The following is a 12855-nucleotide window of genomic DNA, read 5'->3' as shown; positions in this document are numbered from 1 at the left end:
AACATACTGAAAAACATCTAAATAGTCGGGAGTTAGATCATGTAAAACTTTGAAGCCATGATGATAGTTCTATATACAAAATAGTCTGACAGGGGCATTCATTTAAGTTGCTGTATCATTTCTGTTGTAGGTGTATAAAAATTTCTATTTATAATCACTCTAGCAGCTCGCTTTTGAAGTTTGCATAATTTGTAAAGACCGTCCTTGCTTTTCATATTGCCCCAAATAGTACAACAGTAGTTAATATGAGGAAAACAATAATATTGTATTTTAAAAAATCAGTAATAATTCAGTTGACAAGAATGAATATATCTAGATAACACACCTATTTTCTTGCAAGTTTTCTATAATAAAATTTCAACTTGTTCAGACCACGTGAGACATCTGTCAATATAAACACCAAGTAGTTTTTCACATGATACATTTTCAATGGCGATATTGTCCACTTTTATCGATAGTTTTATACAATTTCTTATTGTTTTGTGTGTACCAATTATCATGTGCTGCATTTTCTTGAAATTTATTGTAAGTTTGTTTTTATCCATCCATTCCAAAGTATGTTTAAGATCCATATGTAATTTGTTTTCTATAACATCTATACTTTTATCCGAGACATTGAGTTGTATCGTCCGCATACATATGGGTTGCAGAGTATTGTAAGCAATCTGGATAGTCATTTACATATAGAATTAAAAAAAACTAAGGACCAAGTATTGATCCTTGAGGTACTTCTATTGTAATATCTAATTTGTCGGACTGAATTCCATTGTACTGTATTTGTCAAATAAGATTTATACCAATTGTATGAATTTTCACATATTCCAAGACAGTAGTTTGTGAAGTAATACGTCATGATTTACCATTTCAAAAGCTTTACTTAGATCTACAAATAAAACACCTGTAAGTAAAATATTGTCAGTGTTTCGTAACCATTTTTTCAATTATACTATGACGAGCTGTTTCGCGTGAATGCTTTGGTCTGAAACCAGACTGTTTTTCATTGATAAGATTGTGACGTATTAGGTATTGTAAAAATAATTGTGAACATGCCTTTCACTAATTTTGGTGAGAATAGGCAGAACAGACACTGGACGGTAGTTATTGACCAACACATTTTCACCAGTTTTATACCCGTGCATTTTTGCATTTATCAATAAACACATTCGACTTAACTGAATAATTCATTATATACGTGTTAACATATCTCCTATTACATGAATGCTAAGTTTAGAACTTTAACAGAGACATTGTCTAAACCAGTAGATTTTGAGTTAGACATACACAAAACCTCAGAAATAATAAAATGTTAGCTGATGAGAGGTATTGAAAATGAACCTTTCGGCATCTGTTGGTAAACACTGGGTAAAATGTTGTCAGATTTAGCTGTATATTTGTGCTCGATATTAGATGAATTTTTCAGTTATCTGGTGGCACCTAGTTTTTATTGGTAGAAGAGAGAACCCTGATACAAGATACCTGGGAAGAGACCACCGACCTTCCGAAAGTAAACTGGGAAACTTTCTCACTAACCGGCGCGAGCGGGATGCGAACTCGCGCCGACAGAGGTGAGAGGCTGTGTGATTTTGAGCGCGATTCTCTAAACACTCGACCACGGAGGCCCCCTCCCCCTGATATCAGAGAAAAGGTCATTAAAGAACAAGGTACGATTATGTATATAAAAAGGCCCCCAAAAATTCTCTCTGTTTTAAATGTGTCTTGAATTAAGCTTGATCTGTGTTTTAAGTAAGTTAAATATATGCCAAGTATACTACCTCAACTTAAATCAAAGTTATTGCTTATTTGATACCATTATTACATCATGAATAAGACTTTCCCCCGCCTTTTTTCAAAAAGAGCTTAATAACTTAAATTTCATCCAGATTATTGCCCAGGAAAAGGTGTGCCCATCTGTCGAGCAAAATGAAATTAATATATATTGTTTATTAATTGACGATGAAAAATGTATTTGAATATGAATTTGCTCTCGACGCATGGGCTGCATGTTTTCTGAAAGGAAACCCCCTGAATTTATGAATTATTTCATTGATTTTGGCATTTTTGGCAATTTTATGCCAACTTCACGCTCTTGTCATTACAACACGAAGTGATTTTGGATTAAATTAAAAGTAGTTGGGCTTTCTTATATATTCTTTATTGGAATGGCAGATTTTGGGACTCCTATTGAAATCATCAATTTTCTGGGCCAGATGAATGTAGAAACTATACCTGCTTCTTTATTTGCAATTTTGTGAGGGCACGTGGTCGTCTCTCCGTCGACTTCTAAGTGTGGTGTTGAGGACTGAGTTCGTTTCGAGGGTAGAAATTCCTTTATACGTTCCGACATAGTTTTAGGTTTGGCGTGTGCTTGATCGATAGCCTCATTCACAAAGTCGCGTTTCGCACTGTTGATTTGTACTCCGACCCTGTTACGTGCCGCTTTGTGCGCTTTCCAATTTGCATCTGTTTTGGATTTAAGGGTTTTCCGATGTAAATAGTCACGTTGTCGCATTTCCGATAAAATACTGTCGTTTATCCACTTTTCTGAGTCTGCTTAAATGCGCCTTTCTCTCATAGGAAAGTGTTTGTCGATGACTTGGAAGTAGTGATGCTTAAATAAAGCCCACGTATCATTAACACTTTCAATACTTTTAATGGAGTCCCAGTTTATCGCTGCAAGATCAGACAGGAATAAACATTCACAGGCGTGTTTTATGTCTCTATACTTGATGTGTATGTGTTGTTGTTTGTTTGTTTTGTTGTTGTTGTTGTTGTTTTTTTTTTACCTTGTTCAATTTATTTCTTAATGGAAGTTTGTTAAATAAATATGGGAAGTTGACAACGGAGAAGTTGAAATCATCCCGTTTGTCATATAGTTGAGTTGTTAGTTTGCCGTTAATACCTACTTTCAATAAAATATCTTAAGTATGAAGCAAAAGTGGACGATTCTGTGGTGTCTTTTATTTCGAGTTCACTGGGATATATTGAATCGACATATGAATGAAAATTATTATTGTTAATGGATAATACGTCTTCGATATATCTAAATGTCGAATTGATGGCAAGAGATTTTTTTTTATATAAATTCTGCTTCATAGGAATATAAAATCAGGTCAGCTAACAAAGGAGCACAATTCGTGCCCATGGGAATTCCAACAGACTGTTGGAAGACCTGGTCATCAAAGACCACGAAGATATTGTGAATAAGGAACTCCAGCATATTTTTATTTCAACTTCAGAGTACTTGTGCGTGGAATTAGAGTGACGTTTAACAAAGTAATTTTTTGGATGACTGATCACTAGATAGGAATATTTGCGTTTTCCAGTTTTGTTGAAGAAGCAACTGTCTATGATGTCAAAACGTCTAGTCTTTAATTTATCGTGATCGTGTAAAGTGTTGAAAAGTCATACGTTTTGATGTTGATTTGAGAGAAGTTTTGCGACTTCAAGTTTACTAAAAGTTCTTTAGAATTTTTTAGAATCCACATTTTATTTACACCACTTCTGGCATATGTAGTCGCATGTAGTACGTTTGAAGTTTCTCCTTCACAGCTGTTGATATTTTCGTGAGGAGCAAAGATAGGGGTTTAGGGGTTTGGTGGAACATTTACTGGATCCAGCAATGTATCTTTGTTTATAAGGGTTTTTATGAAGTTTAGGAATCCAGTATAGGTACGGTAACTCATATAATTCATCTAACCCATTGACTGGAATATTTTAAAAATGTGTCTAAAACTGAAGCATGGTTTTCAAGAATTTCGTCTTTTGTATCATACATCTATTATTGCTCTTTAGAGAAAAAACTATGTAAGAATGTAATTTTTTTGTGAGTAAATGTTGTTTATTGGCATTCATTTGGTTAGGATTTTACATTCCAACCTAACCAGTGGGTATGGGGTAATAATATGTAAAACAATGTGTATACAACAAGCACTCACAAATAAAGAAAGCGGAAAAGAGGACAGAACAGTATGAAAAAAATGTTACAATACTCTGGCTACATAATCCTTATACAAAACGTAGGCCAAGGTATAAAGGTATAGGACAGTCATACAATGACAGTCTCTGCATGTAATTTACTAAATTGTGTACTTGACAATATTCATACTGTAACGTGCAAGGGAGGTCACTGCCTGTGAACCCCCGCGGGATCGTACCCGTGCTAGAAACGGATAGCCATGAGATACTGCGAATATGTACAATGCGCAGACTTAATCAGTTGTACTGCGCCTATATAGATATAGGATCTATTGACGGTAGCGAACAGGTGCACTGGTAGGGAATGCCACACACCAGCGCACTTCCACAAGGACAAGCAGGGTGTCTGCACACCTGCCCTTGCGCAATGACAGGCAGGGATGACCGCACACCTGTCACTATTAATACCGGTTCTACTCAGAGACACTGACAGGGATGTCCACACACCAGCGCTCTACCACAAGACAAACAGGGATGTCGTCACACCTGATCTTGCGCAGCAACAAACGCGGATGTCGTCACATCTGTAGTTATTAAACGCCACATCCAGGGTAGGGTTGTCCACACAATCTCGCAGTCAAATCCAGGGTAGGGTTGTCCACACAATCTCGCAGTCAAATCCAGGGTAGGGTTGTCCACACAATCTCGCAGTCAAATCCAGGGTAGGGTTGTCCACACAATCTCGCAGTCAAAACCAGGGTAGGGTTGTCCACACAATCTCGCAGTCAAAACCATGGATGGGGGAAGTCCGCACATTTACATGACCCTTTTAAAGATTGACGAGGTTTATCTCTGGAGTTTTGAAAAGAATAATGTTATATATCCTCAGTACCATATATGATCCGTAGTGTATAATTACTTACAAATTAAGAGACACCTCCCACTAATTATACCCAAACTGGTTAATCTTTATAGAATCTACTGTAGAAACACACAATGATTATAATTGTATAGTTTATTCAAAACTAATCATCCTGAAATATTTGTTTGAGTATGTCTAATAAGTAATTAAAAATGACAAGGGCGATAACTATCGCATTAAAGATAACATAAGAAATACAGCCTTTCGCTTCAATACATATAGCATTATCAATTCATAAAATTTTATTATTGTATTCTAAGTTGCTCGAATAAATTACGTTTAAAAAAAAATCAACATAGTTGTTTCTTATAACTAATTTCAATTCTATATTGTATACATTTTACACGATCAGCTTAAAGCTATTTAACACAAGTGTTTTGTTCTGACATCTATTACAATATATATAATATTTAAGGTGGTAATTAATAACGTTACTTATTTCATTCTCAGTGCATCCAAGAATATATTTTTTTTCTTCAAAAGAAAACATGTTACTGATCCATTCATCTACATTCCTTATTTATAAATATTTGTACTACAATGTAGTTCACATTCATACAATAGATGTTCAATACTTTCTCTTTGTTGGCTACAGAATGTACATAGATCTATATCTGACTTGTGAATACTTTTTAAAGAATGTGTTAGTAGTAAATATCCTATGGTTAACACGATATTTAAATCATTGTATTTTTCTTTCTTTAACTAATAATGATTACTTTACAAATTTTCTCACCTGTTGGTTATGCCAATATCACACTGGACAGACAGGTCACACAGCTCATTTTCATCACCTTCATTATCAACACTGATTACTTGTACCGACTCTACCAGCTGTCTACCACCACTCCATTCACCACACAATCACCACCGAAATTTTCACCACTGTCCTCGTCACACTTCACATCACTACTATCTCTATGACACTTCACATCACTACTGTCTCTGTCACACTTCACATCACTACTGTCTCTGTCACACTTCACATCACTACTGTCTCTATGACACTTCACATCACTACTGTCTCTGTCACACTTCACATCACTACTATCTCTATGACACTTCACATCACTACTGTCTCTGTCACACTTCACATCACTACTGTCTCTGTCACACTTCACATCACTACTGTCTCTGTCACACTTCACATCACTACTTCCCTGTCACACTTCACATCACCACTGTCACACTTTTACTGTATCGTTCCTCTCTTGCACTACTAAATATGATTCATTCTTGAATGCGAAGGCAAACACAAATGGAATGGCGTCGGACTTCAATCTAAAAACCAATGAAACTCAAAAATACATTTTCACACGTATTTTCACTTTATTCAAGATATACGACTGTGAAACGCCACTGATAATCCGAGACATGTGTCAACCTATCGTTCATCACAAGTCGCAATGCATGGGGTGGTCATGTGACATGGGAGAGGTGGTCAGTTTTTAGCTGCTGACAAGTTCGCGGTTTTTAACACTTTTAAAAGTCAAATTTGGAGTTGTGGAATTTGCAAACATATTGTTTTATGGATTATCATTCATAAGGTGGATAAGAATCAAGCAGAAAATCGTTCAGTAAGGGACTTTGCTTCCAGAACTTTCAGTAATGATGGAATCGGTTTCCATGGTTCGGTGTCAGTGAGCCATTCGACTATTGTTATATGGGCATGTAAATATGGCGAATCCAAATAGTGATCAGGTGCGTCAACAAGTGCAGATGGCGGATCCAAATAGTGATCAGGTACGTCAACAAGTGCAGATGGCGGATCCAAATAGTGATCAGGTACGTCAACAAGTGCAGATGGCGGATCCAAATAGTGATCAGGTACGTCAACAAGTGCAGATGGCGGATCCAAATAGTGATCAGGTACGTCAACAAGTGCAGATGGAGTTTACATCGCCACCACATACACGGATTCCCAGCATGACTGCAGGACAAGCTCCAGGGTGGGTAAATGAACTGTTCTCACAATTGCATGTTATGCAAAGTCAAATAAACCATGTACACAAGAGATTAGATACATTGAATAAACCGATCTAGGCAATATTAGAGAGGAAATTTAATGTTTTACATGAGCATCTAAATACGAACATAGAAAACATCCAAAGAAATATCAGAGACATTGCACAACAAAGTGAATCTCTGACGCACAGACTGAAAAAAAAAACTTGAAACGGAACAGGTAAATTCCAAACAGGATTTAATTGAGATAAAAGCGCGCTCATTGAGAGACAACCTCATATATATTTCCGAAAATTCCAGAAATAGATAATGAAACAAACGAACAAAGAGAGTTCTTTAAGGAGATTTATGGCAGAAAAACTTAAAACTGAACAAGGGTCGTGTGAAGCTCATCGAATTTGAACCACAGGCACCTGAAGTGTGGAAAGCTTGTACAGATCTTATGTACATAACCCCCTCTATAGAAAGCAATTATTTTTTTATTATTATACAGAATCAATAATATATCCAAAATATGTTATTTTCCCACCGATCACCCTCATAAGTCGTTCTGGATAGTCAGTTTCAACTTTCTGTAAGCTTTAGAGATGACCACTTATGAGATACAAATATATGTACATATATTAGTATCTCACAAGGCAAGCTACTGACAAACAAGTTGATGGTACAGGGGTTTTAACAGTCTCCATTGAAGTCAGCATATCGCAAATTCTATGGTCGTTATAACGATCTAGTTCGTCAATACAACCTATCATTGGGTCAAATGCTGTCTGACGTGTTTCATACCGATTGTTAGGTCGTTCTTGGCACAATGATTTTGACTACGGATAACTCCGTTTACCTGATCAGGATATAGGGCTCACGGCGTGTGTGACCGGTCGACAGGGGATGCTTACTCCTCCTAGGCACCTGATCCCACCTCTGATGTGTCCAGGGGTCCGTGTTTGTCCAACTATCTATTTTGTATTGCTTGTAGGAGTTATGAGATTGATCACTGTTCGTTATCTTCACCTTTATAGGAGTTATGAGATTGATCACTGTTCGTTATCTTCACCTTTATAGGAGTTATAAGATTGATCACTGTTCGTTATCTTCACCTTTATAGGAGGTATGAGATTGATCACCGTTCGTTATCTTCACCTTTCATTCATGTAAAGAAAATATTCGCAGACACTTACATGTGTGTCAAACTGGATAAACTAGCAACGGGTTATTGTGCAGATGTTTTTCTTTGTCTGTGTTATTTCCCTCCCGATAATACTAGGTACTATGAATGTTATGATGTAGACCTTTTCGAGATGATTGAAAATGATATGGTAATATACAAAAAATGTGGAAACGTCATAATTCTAGGTGATTTGAATTCCCGTATTGGCCTTAGAAGTGAGCAAATTGAAAATGATAGGTTAAACGATGCATTACACCAGACATAAGACACAGTAGTAGAGTATGTCAGTGACGATGTTCAGTCTGCAACACATAGATGCTCAATGGATACATCTATGAACAGCTTTGGGAGGAAGTTATTCGAGTTCTGTAGAACGACACAAATGTTAATTTTAAATGGCAGACACTGGTGATAAAAATGGTAGATTTACATTTTTCAGTAACAGAGGAATGAGCGTAAATGACTATTGCATCGTGAGTAATTCAATATGGTCACTCATCAATAATTTTAGGGTAGATAATTTCAATGAATTTTCAGACCACGCCCCCTTGATGTTAGAATTACAACGATTGGGCGAGGAAGACAAACGCGTGGTAGAGAAGGTAGAAAAACAGGCCCAACACATCTATCGTTGGAAGGGAGATAATTCTGACGTTATTAGGAATTCCCTATTAGATAATCAAAACAAACTTAAGGAAATCGTTTCAAATATAGATGCGGAGTCGAGCGAATCCATAATTTTAGATGTTCACGAATTCATGGTGATTTTAAATGAGGTCACTGAAAGTCGAAAATCCATTAAATGCTCACTACAGAACAAAGGAGGAGGATAAACAGTGGTTTGATGAGAATGTAATGTAAATAGGGGAATTCTAATCGAATGTAAGGCAACCTACAAAAAAGAAACAACCAAGAAAAGACGGATTTTCATGAATTGGGAAGGAAATTCATTATCATACATGAGAAAATATAATCCAAAAATGTTTAATCGAAGATTCAGAAAAGAGAAAACACATGTACATTCAAATATATCTACAGACGAATTCTACAATCAGTTCAAAAATCTGCTGGTCAGCAGCGTGAATTCCGAAAATTCATTACATGAAGAAGAAACTGATGGCTTAAATAAAAGTGATTTATACCCAGAACTAGATCTTGACTTTACAGAGGAAGAAGTACTGAATGGTGTAAGAAAGCTTAAAGCAAACAAACGTCCCGGTCAAAATAATATGCTAAATGAATTTTTCAAAACGTTTGCATCAGAAATGGTACCAATATTAACAGTATTATTTAACAAGATTATACAATCTGGTGAATTTCCTATTGACTGGAGAAAATAAATTATCTTACCAATATTTAAGAAAGGGGATAGTAATGATGTAAATAATTATAGAGGGATTTCATTAATTAGTCACGTTGTCAAATTGCTTACTTCATTGATCAATAACAGATTAACGAAGTTTAGTTTGGAATATAATGTCATAATAGATGCACATTTTGGATTTAAACCAAAGAGCGGTACCAGAGATACCGTTTTTGCTTTACATGGTATGATTTCAGAAATTTTAAGAAGGATGAAAAAATTGACAAAGGCTTTTGACTGTGTGAATCGCTAATCTTTATGGAAGAAAAAAGCCAAACAAGGTATAGGAGGTAAACTTCTGAGGGTTATTAGAAGTTTGTGTACAGACTTTAAAGCTTATGTCAGGAATAAGGAACATATTACTGAACTTTTTAATGTGGACTCGAGTCTCATTCAAGGTGAGTCCCTCTCACCATTAATGTACTCTTTACATGTAAACGACTTTGAATCTTTTCTTTTAGAAAACAATTGCGATGGTTTAGATTTAGGTCCTTTGAACTTGTATTTATTAATGTACGCAGACGATACAGTATTATTTACAGAATCTGCTTCTGAACTACAGAATATATTGAATAAGTTAGAGGTTTACTCAAAGTCATAGAATCTATCTGTAAATACTACCAAAACAAAAATTGTTATCTTTAGAAATGGAGGAAGGGTGAAAAACAATGAATGTTGGTCATATGACAATTAGCAAATAGAAATAGTAGATAATTTTAACTATTTAGGAGTTGTTGTAATTACAATGGAAATTTAGTGTCACCCAAGAAATTATTGCAGACCAGAGGAGAGAGGCAATTTTTGGTTTAAGATGTGTCTTAATGTTGAAACTGAATTTTATATGTTTGACACATATATTATGCCTACAGGTGTATATTAAATTATGGTTGTGAAACTTGGGGATTTCATAAAGTCCCAAATATAGATAAGGTATTTACACAATTTTGTAAACATTTATTGGGTGTGACTAAAAAAAGCAATAAATGCAGCAGTATTTAATGAATTAGGTGTGTTACCAATGAAATATAGGAGACATATGGCTACTATTTAGTACTGACTCACGTTGTTGAGGACTGAGAATAGTATTTTGAAAGAAATATATAAGAATATGTTATTAACGTGTAACACGTGTACAAACTGGGCTGCAAATGTTAAGAATTTATTAGAAAGAAATGGATTCTCCTATGTATGGGAAACACAGAAAGTTTTGAATGAAACAACCTTTTTGAAAGAATGTAGCACTAAGTTAAGAGATATTTTTTTAAATAAGAAATAAGGGGCATTATAAGTGAATCTTTTATATGCTATATCTATAGATTTCTGACTGACAACTTTACACTTCAGTTTTATCTAACAAAAAAACTTTCTATAGAACAAAGAAAAAATATCAGGGCCAGTTTATCGATTTGGCACTACTTCTGAAATCGGCCAAGGAAATTTACGATATGTTAGGAGGCAAGGGGAAATACGTCTTCGGGAAGGGAAATTTTGTCTAGTCAAGTTAAAAACCAATACCCTCCTTACCATTTAAAATGACTTCTGCATTCATCATCTATACCAGCATTATACTTGCAAAATATCGAACTCGGGCACAAGAAATGCTCAAGTATATGAGGGACTTTAGATAGGCTGTCTCGCGTTCATCAAATATGACGAACAGTACCGTCTGCGCATGTCAACTAAACTGTATGCCTCTTGGGGCCAAATCAGTCAGGAGTATTGGTTGCTCTACGTAAATGCCAATGCTACATCCAATGCCCATGCTGACACTTACAAGTTTTCAGAAATGATGGGACTCACCTGTCAGAAGTAGACAACCTGGTTTTTCTGAATAATATTCATGGGGCATTGGGATTTTTTACTCTAAGTAAGGGTAATCGGTTCCCTTCTCCACTCTTTTGAATGCTCTTCTCTTCTGCTGGCCTAAGGACAATGGATCAACTAAAGCTCGGGATATATCAACAAAATTTGTATCCTAATTCAATAATTTTTTGCGTGTAATTTCCCTGCCATCTTGCACTTCTGTTAACTCTTCACCTAGCCTTAATTTTGTGGGGGACATTGTATGTCTGTGGCGGGGACTGGGGAGACTTTTGTGGTATGTGGGGACATCCACTAACCTGTTGTCTCCTTCCATCTGCTAAAAAAGCATGGGGGCGGTAACAGTGTATAAAACTTGCCAATAAAAACTTAATTGGCAGAACTTACACTAGAAATATTTACAACAATATATCACAATGGATGGTTAATCCAAATTGAGGTTCACAGTATAACTTACAGTACTTGAACACCCTCCACCTCTTTTAAAAGGGGGGATACAGGTTGGTCATATCAAATATAACAAACCAGGTAGCAAGTAGGGGACAGGATGTGAGGGTCGGGGTCTCTGCTATCCTGTCCATCAGTTGGTAAACCGAGGACCTGTCACAAAAAGCTAGGACACTGGTTTTCCCAATATGTTTTTTTCTGGCATACCAGATGTCTCTCCAGTCCTCTACAAAATTTGCCGCCAATTTTATTCACTATTGTAAAAAGTTTGTTTGTTCATTATTTAAAATATGCTGAAACTACAGTACGTGTTGTCTATCTGTGCTTCTATGACAGGAGATGAAGGAACTAACAGGTTCAAGGAGGGTAATGGGTTTAACCAGATTCTTTGATTGCGTTTGTCTGTTTATCACTATCTAGTATCTCAATTAATTACATCACAAGACTCAAACCTATCAACAAAACTCTACTATTTTATTAAAACTTTTAACAATCCCTGGTACAATTATATTTAAAAAAATCTAAACGACTGTGGACTGTCCTATATATGGCAGCAACAGCAAATACCCAATGTGTTTCATGCATCAAGCAATCTTGGCAAAGTGAAATGTATAATTTTTCTAAAGGCCTTAATTATAGAATATACAAAAACTCATCATGTTTTGAAAAATCCATGCATGCATTTACATTCTATTCGGAACACAAAGGATTCATTCATCACTGTCAAGAAACACGTGAATTGAAATTTACAGTCGCGCATAAGAACGTTCATCTCTTTAAACTAAAAATAAGATTGTTTTCAAAGGAGGAAGTATTTTTGACGGACAAAGTCTCTTTATATAAATCCTTTGTAATTATATAAACATTAGTCTATACCAGACTTGTTTCTTCATATGAAGATCTGACGATGAGGGAGGCTGTATCTTTAGTATGAGGGCACCTTGTAGTCGTCTCGGGATGGACCTTTGTTGGATTATAGGATTTTTTGTACCTATCCTTTTGGAATCCAAAGTTGTCAAAGGTCAAGGTAGGAACTTTTGACAAAGCTAATACAAACAATTCAACCTAACTCAATCATTATTACTGTCTATGTGAAGGCAGCTGTCGATATTTTTAAAGCCAACTTGAGAAGGATGAACATGTATGAAAAAGGTGAAAATATACTTTCAGATTTATTATTATGTCCCCGAACACATAGTGTCGGAGACATATTGTTTTTGGTTCGTTTCTTCTTCTTATCATTATCATTAAAGG

The 12855-nt window shown here is 35.8% G+C and overlaps 1 protein-coding gene across 10 annotated transcripts in view; it reads left to right on the top strand.

The window, feature by feature from the left end:
* The first annotated feature begins 12422 nt into the window (after window positions 1-12422).
* Window positions 12423-12855, top strand: part of LOC130050218 (uncharacterized) — a 48996-nt gene continuing 48563 nt past the window's right edge. For 9 of the 10 annotated variants that reach the window (XM_056149524.1, XM_056149525.1, XM_056149519.1 and 6 more), the window contains exon 1: window positions 12541-12628. Coding sequence is in view for 1 of the 10 variants with exons in the window: in XM_056149518.1 (XP_056005493.1) it covers window positions 12532-12628 (97 nt within the window). In the remaining 9 variants the exon portion in view is untranslated. Of the gene's footprint in view, window positions 12629-12855 lie in introns of all 10 variants that reach the window. The other variant, XM_056149518.1, reaches the window with a different exon arrangement.

The sequence above is a fragment of the Ostrea edulis genome, chromosome 9 (assembly GCF_947568905.1).
Source record: "Ostrea edulis chromosome 9, xbOstEdul1.1, whole genome shotgun sequence".
NCBI classification, from domain to species: Eukaryota; Metazoa; Mollusca; class Bivalvia; order Ostreida; family Ostreidae; genus Ostrea; species Ostrea edulis.
This window is presented reverse-complemented; position numbering and strand designations above follow the sequence as displayed.